Here is a 15,548-nt window from a genome sequence, read left to right as displayed (position 1 = left end):
AATCGGACAATTGTTGTGCGTTGCTGGGAATTTACTGTGTCTCATTAACGTTAATTATTCACCCTTCCCCCTCTGCTACCCCCTCTCATTCTCTTTGTGCCTCTGGACTGGCAGAGTGTGGCATTGGATGGCCATGGTTCAGATATTCAGAGGAGGGGGGAGGGGGGGGGGGGACTCATTAAGCAATAGTTACCCATTTTCCCCTTTTGAAACCCAATGTTTGCTAATGAGGGGGGTTTATAATAGAAACCGCCATTGATCAAACACCATCTGCTGCGCTAGAGATGGTTGACACTTTATCATTGGGCGGTCAAGGCGCTTTCTCATTGGGACAATTTAGGGATAAAAGTAGATTAGACTACAGTGACTATTTTATAATCAAATGTGAGTAGTGAAAGGTTGGCAAGTCGATCCCTGGCTGAGTCATACTAAAGACTAAAAATGGGACCCGATGCGTCTCGAGTGGTACTCAGAATTAAGGAGATATGTTGGGGGTAAGACCCTGCGATAGACTAGTGTCCTGTCCAGGCGGGGTGTACTTGTACATTAAGCTGCCTCACGCTACAGAAACAGGCGATAGGATCCTGCTATATGAGCTGTTCGCTCTGGCTCGCACAAGCCAAGGCTATAAGAACATTGGGACTAAAGAGCTACTGTTCAGCTCAACAGAAACCCTACGTGTTTCTTTTCACCAAATGATAAATATGGTCTGCTTCTAAGTAATTTTGGAACTTTCAGCCAGCCAGTAGAAAAGGACAGCAACAGGTGACACTGGCTTGGAACACTCAATAGGAACAAAACAGACTAGTTTTCCTGTGGAATTTCCAACCATGCCATACCTCTTACAGACACCATGGGTTGAGAGCAGTCCTGAGAACTGTCCCGACTGGATTTTAGAATAGTGGCAGTAAGGTATGAAGGAGATACCAGGAGCACTTAAAGGCCCATGGTTCTTGCCTGAAGAATTTTCTCAGACTTGTGATGGTTTAAGAATTCCCAAAACACTAATAGCAAAAAGCTCATACTGTACCTAGAGAATAGAAAGTGGATTAATGCATTTTAGGAAAAAATGCAAATGTTCCCTTTATGGCGATAGTAGGCCTACAGTAATCAGACATCATCTATACCTATTAAGATGTTTGTTTATTACATTGTTTTAAATTATTTTTATTGACCTAAATAATCTGAAAAAAACATTACAAGTGTGAAAGTTGTGAAGGACATGGCCTGTTACTGTCAGTTTGTGACACTGCTATCACCAAATATGTTCACGTAAAAGCGCGTGGTATCGAGATTCCCGCCCTGCCCTCACCTGATAGTACAGCCTCTGCTCACGCGCTCAGGTGCAGTTAGTCGCTGCGACTTTGAAAAGAAACCGGCTGTCGCACAGCTCACAGCGAAGCTCACACAGACAGGCTGTGTAGCAGTTAGGCTATCGAGTTTGAAGCTTGCTTAGAAGTATATTCATCTATTAATGTCGTTTGAGTTGATACAGTATATAAAATATACTCTATTATACGCATTTCAGAATTGTTCTTTTGGTCGGATCAGCGACATCCCAGGTAATTTGCGGAACTGGGTTTACTGGCCATCCAATACTTATTTCGGTTACTCACGGATTACTTCATCGGAATATCAGTATATACCAGCAGCAAAACAGAAGAAATGGCTCCCTAAACTACTGGAAACTTTAACTTCTTTCATCAACTAAAACGACTGGGAATATGGGGAAATGGCGTTTGTCAATGGTATTAGTTTTACCTTTATTCATTGCTTATTGTACTTCTGTTATGTCTCTGTTCTTTTAGGCTACTTGGTCTACTTTTGTCGCATGCAATCAATTAATTACAGTCTTTTATCCTGTGAGATTTTAATATTTAAATAAAAAAATAGCCTAAAATAAGTAAACCATAATATTTCAAATAATTAATACATTTACTGACAAAGCAAAGAGTAAAAAGTATTATTATAGGACCATATTGTGATTTTGTTTTCCATATAGTGTAATCACAACTTTAACTCAATATTGTCTTCAAGATTTAATATTTTGGTTATGTCATTTTTTTGATTCTTTTGAAGGTGCATTTGTGTGTATGTGTTCACACAGCAGACAGGGACAGAACATTGAGGGTGCCTATTGGTCCAGACCAGTGTACCATGGAGAGTTATCAACAAAACTTGCATGTCTGGCATATGGAGGACACAGATCTGGAGGGCACAGTAAATAGTGGCTCTTGTTCTCATTCCCTCTGCAGCCAGCCAGACTCCATTATGTGTTGTATAATGACAACAAACAGTCATTTGGAACCTGTCAATGTTCTTTACGACAGACTATGGATATCGACAGGCTTTTAGTGGCTGTGAATAGCATCAACCAGAGACCGATATGGGGAGAGTTTGGACATTGCCGTCTATATGACACGGATCCAATATGTCTGACCGTGTGGAAACTTCCTTGTTTCCTCATCCTCTATTTATGGCTTGATTCTCCATTGTGTGCCAGTGGGATACTAGCTAGAATCTTCACCCTAGAAGTTATTATATGGAATTCATGGGATCTCGAGGGACTGAGAACTGCTAGATGTTACTGAAATGTGTTACTCCGATTTTGTGACCGACGTGAACAGAACACAGCGATACTGAGAGGTACTGTAGTGCTCTCCAGTGCATGGGTAGGCAGGCCCCATGGATACAGTGAGTTCTGCTTTGCCTAAAAGCTACAGGTCTAGGTAGGGTCTTCTGTCTACCCACCCAGTCAGGTCAAAGTCTAGGGGCTACAGAGCTGGTAGCGCCACACCCTACCCACTCTACACTCTGCCCTATCAGTGAAACTGAAACTTCATCCTCTGGTTACATTGTGAGGGTATAACCTCTGTCTAGTCTATGGGATGTTGGGCTAATATGGGCTATGTGGGTCTCCTTCTGTGTCAGGAAGTGTCTGGCTGTGTGTCAAATGGCACCCTATTCACTATATAGTACACTACTTTTGACCAAGGCCCATAGGGAATAGGCTGCCATTTGGGATGTACCCTCTGTGTGAAATGGTGTTTGGTTGGTTTTAACACCATAGTGGTTTTTTTTGCAATTGTATTTTTAACCATTTTAATAGCACAATTGAACAACACATGGATGCAATGCATTTAAAAAACGTTGAACTTAAACGTATTTCCATTGTGGTTCTCTTTGATGGAGATTGAATATTATCTTTACTTTGCTCTGGGTGATGGAATGGGAGTTGCTGTAGTATAGCTTGAGTGGAGGGAGCAACTATGTTGTATATGTCTTGCTTAAAACGTTCCACATTTTAGACATGCAGGTCTATAACTAGCAATTATACATTTCAAAATGTATAATGTGCTCTCATACCAGTCAGATGGGATATAATCATACAGTATAGTAAAAACATTTCTAGCTGAAAACATGCCACACATTGACATTTAGGTCCCTATACATTGTGAATGTATAATATCTATTTAATGATGTCACATACCTGTTGCTGTACAGGCATTCAGTCTAAAAGCAGGTACCTCTGCAGCATTTACATTTGCATAGATGGATATCTAGCTGAAAATGTGCCACATGTTTTACATTTGGTCCCTTAACATTATGAGATGTGCAATCAATGTTTAAAAAGCTCTCATACCAGCTGCTGGACAGACTCATTGATGCCTCTGCAGTGCCTGCGTAGATTGAACTGAGAATTCTATGTTGTTTGAAAGCAGCGTCTGTGGAACGGTGCTATTGACGTAACTGTGCTTAACCTTCTCACTTAAACTGCTCATTTCCTGAATGCTTTGAATGTGGCTAGTGGTGTTTGTGTCACAAAGCATGAGGAAAATGTAGGCCGCTTCACTGCAGTTGACGTTGAACGTCTATGTGAATTTAGTAGAACCGGCAAACCCATTTTGATTAATTCTGTGTGTTATGGCACTTTTGGCTAATGCCAACAACCCTTAATGTGCAATTACTATTCTAGTCTATTGAAGTCTCACCTCCACTTCCTTTGTCTCCCACCAGGACCCAGTGCAGGAGTGGGGGGAGGAGGTGGAAGAGGGGGCCGTGTTCGGCATAACGCTATGTAGGGAGCCTGTGCTCCCCAGCTCCTCCACCCAGGTCCCCTCAGAGCCTCTCACTATGTCCCCGTCGACTCCATCGGCTTTCAACTTCATCCAGTACCACACAGTGAAGGTAAAAGCGCTTTGAGAGAATGAATGATCAGAGAGAGATGTGGAGAAGGAAAGACTGGGGATAGACAAAGGACAAGAGGCGGAGAAAGGGAAATATGTAGGTAGAGGGAGACGAACACTTTTCGACAACTGCTAATGTAAAAAGTTCATTATGAATAAAGTGCATTTGTATTTGATTGAAGGTGCGTCGGTTGAAAGCGGGGACCCTGGAGCGCCTGGTAACCCACCTGCTGGACTCAGAACACCAGGAATCTGACTACGTCAGAGTGTTTCTGTCCACCTACAGAACCTTCACCACCTCCAACACACTCATAGAACTGCTCTTCCAGAGGTAAGACACAATAGGATTTCATGGTGGTTGTTCTTTGTTATTCAGAGCAACATACTGAATTACATTTGTGTTAAATGTATGTGGCACTGTGCTTTTGCTCTTCCAGAGGTGAGATGGTTACAGAGATTATATGATGCTATGTTACTTCTGAATGTTTTGTGATATGATTATGTATTTAGCAGACACTTATTGTTAAGATAACCTTTAAATGCATGTGTTTTTTGTAAGTGGGAAAAGTAATTGAAAACAGTTGACTAAAGACATCTTGTGAAGTAAACCCTTGAGTCTTGCCTGGAGTCCTTGGCCTAGATAGGACCCATACAAAATGACCTGAATTCTTATCAGACTTTTAACCTCTGACTAATCTCTGAGGCTGCACTTTGGTTGCACCTCTTTCAACAATATTTCCAAGGCATCTGGCATGATGTAGGACTACCAGTCTAATGTTGTAAGTCTTTCCTAGTTTGAATAATTCAGTTTCACCCCATACATATTTGTGTGACGTCGTGGGGAGGCGACAGTCACTCAGTTGTGAGTTTGCCTAACCGGTTCCTAATTACCTACCACATGACGGGTCCAACAAGAATGTCGAAAGACTCCTTTTTAAAAATGCTGCCTCAAAGGTTATTAATAATATTTTATTAAAAAAAAAAAAAAAAAAAAAAAAAAAGAGGTTTTTCAGATATCATAGTTTGAGAATTCCTGGATCTCCTGCGTATTCCCTCATGATATCCAGGAATTCTCTAACTGGGATTTCTGGAAAATCTGGGAACCTTATTCTGTGATAACATTGTATTTAACTTTTCTGAGCTATCCACTAGTAAGACCCTTTACCAGTACAGTAGTTAGCATTAAACTCCAGTAAAAAGCTATCTGCTTTGACCTATGGCATTTAGAACCCTAGAAATAATTATTAATTGGTTGTTAAGCTGTCATCATAATTTCTGCAGTGCTGGTAGCAACAGGCTACCTTATGAAACTGATGTCACCATATGCCAGCCCCAGGGCACATGGATTGTAATTGACAGCAATGGGCTTTCCGCCGAAGGTCAGGTCTCTAGTTTATATGTTAGTAAAGGGCTACTCTTGCTTGTCAGATTCATGGTGTGGGAAGAGAGTAGCAGAGGGCCAACTATTTCTTTGACAAAGACCATGTTGGTCAAAACATTGCTTTGTACCCCTAAATCCCTTGTAGGAGCAGTAACCATTGAGCAAACATTCAGGTTTTTTCTAAGTACTGCATGTCTCTCTTTCCATAGGGATGATATGATTGCCAACCTGGACAACACAGTCTGCCCAAGGAGGTATGAGGAACTTCACTCTCTCAACTACTTCTACAATGTCTTCTTACCATAAAACACCCTTGATATTAATACCCCCCCTCTCCAGCACCCTGGTGCCCCTGATCAGAACCTGGCTAGAGGAACACAGGGAGGACTTCAGGGAACCCCCTCGGCACCCCTCCCTGAGGCTGCTCTGTTTCCACCTCCGCCACCGCCTCGCCTTCCGTCGCCTCGCACAAACAGCTGAGACGCTGCTCAAGAAGCTCCAGGAAGAAGGTTGGTAGCATTCAGCAAGGCAAACCGTAGAAAAATGTTTTTCAACAGAAATCAAACTCTTGGTTTTTATTGGACAATTTTAGGTAGTACCTCGCTGTTTCAAGTTTTTATCCTTGCCCCTTTCTCTCACAAGCAAAAAACTGCATCCTACCTCACCAGCAGAAGTCTTACAAGTTGTGATTATGCTTATGTTTTGCTTATTTTCTTCCTAGATCGCATTAGTCTGCATCAGTCTGCACCAATAGATAATAGTGATTGTCAGCAGAAAGAGGAGGGATCAGGAGAGGAAGTACCGAAGGAGGCGACTGGAGACTTTATGGACTTCCCTGTCATAGAAGTGGCAGAGCAGCTGACACGATTGGACGCTGTAAGTGTTAATCATCTTTATGACCCAACCCTTTCTGTTCAATCACTCTGCATGAATGACAAATCTTAAAGTGTATTTCCCTCCTTTCTATAGGACCTCTTCATCAAGGTGGTCCCGTTCCAGTGCCTGGGCTGTGTCTGGTCTCAGCGGGACAAGAAGGAGAGCCGCAACGTGGCGCCCACCGTCCGTGCCACCATCTCCCAGTTCAACGCTGTCACCAACCGGGTCATCACCTCCCTGCTGTGCTCCTCGTCAACATCTCCGATCTCTGTCTCCTCCTCAACCCTGAGTCCATCTACGGCCCCTAGCTCCCCTCTCCTCCCCCACACCAGCCCCACCCTCAGGGCCAGGGTGCTAGAGCGGTGGATCGCCATAGCACAGGTCAGCAAGCCCAGATGGTATACATAGAACATATACATATCTACATTTTAAGATCTTTAGAGACATGTTTAGCTTTAAAAAAAATGTAGATATTTAGGAAAGCAACAGGAAAACTGTTTCTTAAGTGGCTAAATGTAGGCATTGTGTTCGGTCCTGTCCTCTGTAGGAGTGCAGAACGCTGAAGAACTTCTCCTCTCTGAGAGCCATCCTGTCAGCCCTGCAGTCCAACGCTGTGTACCGCCTCAAGAAGACCTGGGCTGCCGTCAACAGGTAAGATATATGCAGAGGCACGGTAGCAGGTTTACATTTTGTCAGCCAGTGATTCTGAGGGTAAGTTCTCAGACCCAGATTTACTCTACTTCTGAACTGAAAACCACTTGGATATTCTTCTTTGAGCAGAAAGCAACCCTGAATATGGTGGCTGAGATGCATACTGCACATTTCTGAAAACTGACTCCATTTTATTTTAGGGATTGTATGGCCTGTTTTGACCAGCTGTGTGAGACGTTCCCAGATGAGAACTGTTTTCTGACCAGCAGAGAGATCCTGGTGGAGGTAAGAACCACAGAATAGAACCAAATAATGGTAGTGGTTTGAGCGTTGGGCCAGTTACGGAAAGGTCGCTGGATCGAATCCCCGAGCTGACGAGGTAAAAAAAAAATCTGTCGTACTGAACATGGCAGTTAATCCACTGTTCCCGGGTAGGCTGTCATTGTAAATAAGAATTTGTTGTTAACTGACTTGCCTAGTTAAATAAAGGTTCAATTTAAAAAAATAAACAGAATGGCACCACAACCGTAGAGTTCAACAGTAAGAACACCACTTAAAAATACATTTTCCACCTGAGTAGCAACATTTACTGTTCTGTTCCATAAGCATTTTTTTTTTCATTTACATTTTAGTAATTTAGCAGATGCACTTATCCGGAGCAATTAGGGTTAAGTGCCATCCTCAAGGGCATATTGACAGATTTTTCACCTAGTCAGCTCAGGGATCCGAACCAGCGACCTTCCAGTTATTGGCCCAACCCTCTTAACTTCTACCTGCTAACCTGATATGTGTTAATACAGTATAATGATAGGGCTGTTATCATATCGGAAGTGTACACTTCAGCACAAGAGAGCCATTGTACTTTATACTTTGGCCACACAATCAAATAGGGTCAGTCATATCCGATAGCACTGTCTATCATATTATATTCACTTTTACTTGTTGGCTTTGTAAATGGCCCACATCTAAGGTGGCGTATTCAATATGACTGCCAGTTTCGGGCTGGGCACATTGAGTCACACTGCTTTGACTGAACCCACACACGCCTCCGGGTAAAGCTAGCAACATCGATTACCAGGTGGAGGTGACTTGGTATGTGTTGATTCCAGAGGAAGCTGGTGAGGGGAGGATGGCTCATAATGGATGGAATGGAGTTAATGGAATGGTATTAAGCACATGGAAAACCAGGTGTTTGATACAATTCCATTAATTCCTTTCCAGCCATTACTATGAGCCCGTCCTCCCATTTAAAGTACCATCAGCCACCACTGGCTGCTTATCTAAAGAAGGGTGTGTGCTTGGGTTTTATAGGAGATTCAATGCTCAATCTCAGCCTTATCATGACGGGGGACAACCAATCTGACACCACACCCGATAATAACAAGAACTAAGTAGTTCTAATTTAATTAACTTAACTATGTACTGTACAAGGAAGTATGATAGAACAGCTATTTGGCTTGTTATGATTTCCCCACCCATCTCAAACTCTATGTACTTGTTTAAGCCCAAAACAAGTAGATGCAGGTAGTGTGACCGTGAATAATGCACACTATTTCAAGCACTCTCATGTGTAGGAACCTTTAGAGGACTTTATTGATTCTTGGCTAATGGTTGGCAATTGAATGAATGATTTTCCGTGCCCATTTTATACCAAGCCTAATGTGACTGTTGTTTTTGCTGTTCTTTAGGATGGCAGCCAGCCGGATGACAACGTCACCCCCAAGTCACCCCAGCTGTGCCCCATGTCTAAACAGATGGTAAGACTACTTCCTGCCCGTGCTTTAGGTGTTCTAACATGATTAGTACTAAAATGATAGAACTTTTGTCTGAGCACCTACAGTATGTTGTATGTACAGCTAGCATGCTGATAATATTCAGTTACTGTCCACAACAATCGTGCGAATCCATTCAAATCTGCCAACATTATGTAGCTTCCTTATTCTTTGACTTTGGACCACAAAGCACGAGATACGTGGAGAAGACTAAAATAATACTGTTAGCTCAGCAAACAAGTCTCTTCCTAATGCTTTAGAGCGAAAAGAGGAAGTGAGGTAGGAATACCCCTTAATGGTCCTGACCCGTCCTAGTTTCGACTTCTCTGAAACAAGTTACATGCAGCCTCTGTCTGTGATACTGGATGCTTCCTGAATGGCACCCTATTTTCTATATAGTGCAATACATTCTGGTCAAAAGTAGTGCACTATTTAGGGAATAGGGTGCCATTTGGGTTACACAGTAATTCCCTAATATAGATCTTTCTCCGTTCCAACCTTCCTCCTTTTAATTTCCATCCTCTCGTCCAGTGGAAACTCTTAGTCAGCTCAAATCACAACACTTGCCTTTTGCACACTTTAATGACACTTGAAATCACGTTGTACAAAGTTAACTTAGACTGTTTTTAGTCATTGTGGATCATCATCAGGTCAATGTTATATAAAGGTTAGGCGACGCTTTCTGTATAAACACGATCGCTGTGAACTGTTATATGACGTACCATCCCATTGTCCTTCACACAATATAAACTGTTTACATTATTTAGAACGTCCCCCAATGGCTCCTTATTTAGTGCACTTCTTTTGACCAAGGCTCTGGTGAGGAATGAGTGCACTAGGCAGGAATAGGGTGCCATTTGGGACGAATATATAATACAGGATAGGCTGCTGTATGACGTAGTGTCTTATCGTCCCTCAAACAGAGCCCCACCAGTGGTGTCGTCCCCTACCTGGGCACCTACCTGACAGTCCTCACCATGCTGGATACTGCACTCTCAGACACAGTAGAGGTGAGATCACAATTCTAATATCTAACCCAATGTATTCAATACGAGCCTAGCTTTGTGATGTGGCCTTCCTAGACCTTTTGGTGGTCAGAACATCCCAACTTCTCACTCCTATTTATGACCCACTTTCCTTATCTATTATTTGTCTGCATTTACAATGGTCTGGTATGTGAGCTCTTTCAATCCTATTTGTATTTTAATTCACAGGGTAGCCTCATTAACTTTGAGAAACGTAGACGGGTAAGTGTCACCCCCTAGTGGTTTTTAAAATAAATGCAACCAATCTCAGTAACCATACAGTACTGTGTGTGTGGGCTGTATCATGACATTCTCTCCCTCTATCAGGAGTTTGAGATCCTGTCTCAGATTGGCCAGCTGCAGGCGTTCTGCTCCTGCTACAGCCTCCCGGTAGACCAGACCATCTCAGCCTGGCTGCAGAACCACACCATGCTCAATGACCAGGAGAGTTATGAGCTGTCCCGTGCTCTGGAGCATCCGGTCGACCCTTGTCCAAACTCGCCCTCTTCCTGGAGCCAGCGCCTGCTCAACAAGAAGCTTCCCTCGTAAGTCTGGCCTTCCTATGGCCAAAATGTCAAGAATCCTTTCTGACACAATTTATTATTTACCCTGTGCCACTCTACCCAAATACAATACTCTACTGTGTTGTAGCTAGGCTGGGTACCAGTCTTTTTCTAGCTAACATTCCACTCCTGTCATCTCTTTGTCTTCAGCCAATGACAGGAGTATATTTAGTGATTTAATGGGGATCCTAATAAATACAGAATACACTCCTGTCATTGGCCAAAGACTATGTTAGGAATATACTTTATCTATTGAGGAAAAAGAAGTAGCAAGAGTCCTGCAGGTATTCCCAAACAACAGTAGCTTTTGAAATTACTATTCCCCTCCAAGAGCAAAGTAAAAATTACATCCACAAATGGTTAAAAAGCCTTTGTGTGGGCTACAGCATTATTAAAACACACCAGCGTGTCTTGGCTAATGCCTTCATCAGGGTGTCTGTCTATACCTCATCTCTATTGAACATGTGAGTGTTTTTGAGGTATTTGTGAGCACTTTAATTAACTCTTTCCTTTTTCATGTGTGTGTCGGTTGCTGTCGGGCACTGATGTCTCCAGCAGAAAGACCCATTCAGACCAGCTCAGTGTGTCGTCATCAGGCTCCAGTGGTTCTGAGATGGAGGATCTGTCCTCACCACAGCCCTCGCCCCTCAGAGTCAAACTCAAGGTAGATAACCATGTCCAGGATTCAATCAGATCTGGGTTCAAATATTTGATTTCTTTCAAATATTTCTTTGCATTTTGATTGAGCCTGCCTGAGAGCCTTTTGGGTGGGGTTTGCACTTTGGGGAGTATTCCAATGGGGTTCCAATGTGCCAGGAAAGCTCAATAAAGCACAGCTAAAGTACTCTTTGAATCCAGGTCTGAAGTTCTATGTTGACCTTGTTTATGTATAACAGCTATTAGCCAGTTAGCATGGAGCATTTATTATGCCTCCTCTCTCCCAGTCTCTGTCAGGCTCCCTCCACAACGTGTCTGAAGGCCTCTCCTCCAACACCACCTCCCCCACTCCCTCCAACGCCTCCTGCAGCTCCTCCCAGCCCGACCTCTCCTACTCCTCTATGGCCATGAGCCCTGACTGCTCTTCCTCCTCCTCCTGTTGCTCCTCCTCCTCTCCTCCGTGCTCTAAGCCCGTCTATAACAAGCAGGTAGCCGACTCCTGCATCGTGAGGGTGAGCGTGGAGTGCGGCAACAACGGCAATGTCTATAAGAGCATTCTGGTGAGTGAACTCTAACACATACTCCATTAAAGTGCCCCAATGTAGATCTCTCTCTTCACTGGTTAGGGATGGTAGTTGATTTTCTAGATTGTAGTAATAATAATAATTGGGATTTCCACCTCCTATAAGAGTGTACACTTGAAGCAGCTTATGTCCAGTGTGTTCTGCTAACCTTGTCTCTCTGTTCCTCTTGTCCAGCTGACCAGTCAGGACCACACTCCTCAGGTGATCCAGAGGGCCCTTGACAAACACAACCTGGAGAACATGAGCTGTACAGACTTCAGCCTCACACAGCTGCTGTCCCAGGACAAAGGTGAGCGCAGTCAGAGTAGGAAAGAAGCTTACTCTCCTTGTCACCTTTCTTCCTCTGCACTTTTAAACTACATTTTGTATTGTGTTCACCTCTGTTGTTGATCAGTACAGATAAAGGAGAGGAGACAAGGAAAAGAAGCCACCATAGACAATTGAGATACACCCCAAATATGTATGGCACTCAATATAATCCCCATACTGATCTATATATTCCCTTCCTCTCCCACCAGAACTCCAGATCCCTGACAAGGCCAACGTGTTCTATGCCATGGCCACCTCGGCCAACTATGACTTTGTCCTCCGCCAACGCTGGAGGAGCCACAGCAGACGCCTGGGCACTTCTTCTAGCCCCGGGGCCCAGGCCAGGTGATGCCATGCCAAGTAGACGGCACCACAGCTCCACCTCCTAGTCTGGAGGGAGAACTATAGCAATAGAAAAGGGTGGAAGTGGAATTGTGCCCCACTGGAACCATGGCGTAGTCATTGTAACTGAGCTCGCTGCTGATGCTTGGTAGAAATGCGCATTTAAGCCTTTCATTGGCCACAGCCTGAGAACTTGCATTGTGAACACCATTATGAAGTTTCTGCACCAGGACGTGGTTGACTCATGATTGGAAAGGAGATTATTTTGATACTCATGGATTCAAGGATGGGAATAGTTGCATTCCAGGAGGTTCCATATTGAAGGATTGAAAACCAAGAGAGATAAATATGCCAAGAGGTGCTGTTTTGAGGGGACAAGTATGTGGAAGATGGAGTACTCAGAGATCGAAACTGAACAGGTGAATTGAAGTGACGCAAGCAGACATTTTGTGGCCTTATATCCACTTCGGTCGTTTGAAGCCATTTGGATGTCAATGGAAGAAATGAGAAATCAACCACAACCATTTTTATTTTCTACACAAGACTAACACCAGCTAATGTCAACAAATATGCTATGGCACTTTAGACCAGTGTATCGAACCAACACTCCAAATGCACTGCATGTTATTAATTTAGCTCCGAACAGCAAAGACTATTAACACAAGTGACTATGCATCTACTTATTTGTGGAGAAAAGGAACCTGGAGGCAGGAAATGTCCCTTTCTACTCTAAATAGGTGTGTTATCTTCCAATATAAAGGGCATGCAGGTCATTGACCCTGGGTCGATGGAAGTGACCAACATGATTGAGTGGGGTGTGTAGATCTCACATAATGATGCAGTCCTTATGGGCTGAGGGGATGACCATTCACATGGTCCACACCCCTGGGTACGCGGTTCTAACATTTCAGAAAGTGAGGAAGGAAAGGTACATTTAAGTGTTGAAGCAGGATGTGTTCCATAGGCTTTAGATAGATAGGCTTTAGATATACACACACACACACACAGACACACAGACCGAGACAGAAATAATTAACAACGGTAGATATGATAGTGTTATTAGCAATTTGAATATAGACCAGATCGTTTCAGAAATTATTCTCAATGCTATGTGTCATTTCAGTGTTTCAGCTTTGAGCGAGGGGATTTTTTTTTTTTACAAATTATAAAGTGATATTTGTTTGTAATTTGAATTGTTCAATGGAGGGAGTGGCAGTGCCTGGTAAATGTATGTTTAATGTCTTAACTATAATGGGATGATGGCACTTTAAGTCTCTTATCAGACCGTTTGTTTTGAATGTCAAATGAAGGATATCAACAGTGTACAGAACATTAATGACTCACACTGACCAGGTGAAAGATATAATCCCTGATGTCACCTGTTAAATCCACTTCAATCAATGTAGATGAAGGTTCATGGGTTTTTAAGCCTTGGATTTTCTATATGTCACAGGGTGAATGGCAAGACCAGATTTAAATGCCTTTCAACAGGATATGGTAGTAGATTGCAGGCACACCGGTTTGTGTGTGTCAAGAACTGCAACACTGCTGGGTTTTTCACGCTCAACAGTTTCTTGTGTGTATCAAGAATTGTCCACCAACCAACTTGACATAACTGTGGGAAGCATTGGAGTCAACATGGGCCAGCATCTCTGTGGAATGCTATTGGCACCTTGTAGAGTCCATGCCCCAATAAATTTAGGCAGTTTTGAGGGGAAAGGTGGTGGTGCAACTCAATATTAGGAGGGTGTTCTTACTGTTTTGTACACTGTGTTTTCTATACGTGACTACAGGCTTTCTGAAGAAATGCAGAAAAAGAGAGCGGAGGAGGGAGAGGGTTTCCCCCAAACAATGTCTGATAACAACCCCCCCCCCCCGTGGTTTAAAAAAAGGCCCATTTGATTTCAGTGGGGAAGAGAATGACTATTGAATGTGGATGTTGAAAGACACAGAATGTGATAGTGTTATTTATGGTGAATTCATTAGCCGGTGTGAGGGCAGTGGGCGGTTAGTGGTTTGTGAATGTGGGTATTGCTGATAGTGTTGTGAGGTGTAGAACTGTTTACAAGTCAGATGGGGAGACAACAGAGAACAAGCATGAATTGACCTTTTGTGCTGCTTAAGATTTAGCTGAAACCCCTATCAGTGTTTTAAAGTGTCATTTGTCGTTTGTGTACATTTTACTAAACTTGTGAGGACCAGAAGTCCTTACTAGAATAGTAAACCAACAACTTCAGAGAAGTGAGGACGTTTGGCCGGTCCTCACTTATAAAAAGGCTATTTTAGGGTTGGGGTTAGGGAAAATAGGGTTAGGGAAAATAGGATTTTGAATGGGAATCATTGTTGGTCCCCAAAACGTCCTCACGAGTTTAGTAAGACATAGTTGGGTGTTTTAATTCAAGCACTTTTCTTTCAATGTCACTTTGTTTTAAACTATGGGATATTAATTAATAAAGATTTAATATACTCAACTCATGTTGACTTTGCATTATATCTTACGCACTAGTCACCTAGTCCATGCTATTTGTTACCTAGTCCATGTAAAAAAATATAGCTTTATTTTTCATGATCGAGGTCCGTATTGCCCCCGTTCTGGGACTATAAGTAGTGAGGGACTGGTTAAAAAGTAAACAAAAGCGTCCCTTCGACCTATGCAGGTGAGCATTTTTGTACCTGAAGTTTGTAGAGACTGTGGTGTCGTTGCTATGCTGTGTCTGAGAACCATTTGGAGAACCATGCTGTTTGAAGAAATGTCTTGGGTGTGGAAAGGTAATTCCACTGTTTACTTTGATTGTTAGTGTTTTTGTTTGAGTTTGACAGACTATTGCATTATTTATTGCTTTATCAATTAAAATACCTTACTGTCACTGCAGTAGTATCTTTGTTTGAAGTTTATTCTGTTTTATAGAGATGTGATTTTGAACCTGTCCTCCATTGAAATGTGGTGGCTGACTTTGAGCATTGAATAAATAATGTATGACATTTAATATGGGCTATGCTCTTTCTCGCCACATGGTGGCACTACAGTCTGAGTGGAACTATGAAACCGATAGAGCCGGCCGGGGTGAAGTATTTGACAAAGATCCAAATGGATATTGAAAAGTATCGGTGTAGTAAAACACCCACCCCTCGCAAACCATGCTATCCAAAAATGTTTACACACCTTTTGTTGGCAATTCCACACAGTTGTCCATGTCGTAT

At 42.8% G+C, this 15,548-nt stretch overlaps 1 protein-coding gene across 1 annotated transcript; it reads left to right on the top strand.

Moving 5' to 3' along the window:
- The first annotated feature begins 1,369 nt into the window (after window positions 1-1,369).
- rgl3a (ral guanine nucleotide dissociation stimulator-like 3a) lies at window positions 1,370-15,325 on the top strand. The gene is made up of 17 exons (XM_064962390.1): window positions 1,370-1,748; window positions 4,018-4,188; window positions 4,370-4,518; window positions 5,778-5,822; window positions 5,908-6,077; window positions 6,290-6,444; window positions 6,538-6,825; window positions 6,992-7,095; window positions 7,296-7,380; window positions 8,784-8,852; window positions 9,791-9,877; window positions 10,082-10,114; window positions 10,220-10,437; window positions 11,011-11,119; window positions 11,400-11,672; window positions 11,871-11,985; window positions 12,215-15,325. Exons 1-17 carry the CDS (start codon window positions 1,725-1,727, stop codon window positions 12,352-12,354), a joined length of 2,235 nt encoding a protein of 744 aa, XP_064818462.1. The 5' UTR covers window positions 1,370-1,724; the 3' UTR covers window positions 12,355-15,325.
- Window positions 15,326-15,548: the final 223 nt, after the last annotated feature.

Source organism: Oncorhynchus masou, chromosome 5, assembly GCF_036934945.1.
Source record: "Oncorhynchus masou masou isolate Uvic2021 chromosome 5, UVic_Omas_1.1, whole genome shotgun sequence".
NCBI classification, from domain to species: domain Eukaryota; kingdom Metazoa; phylum Chordata; class Actinopteri; order Salmoniformes; family Salmonidae; genus Oncorhynchus; species Oncorhynchus masou.
This window is presented reverse-complemented; position numbering and strand designations above follow the sequence as displayed.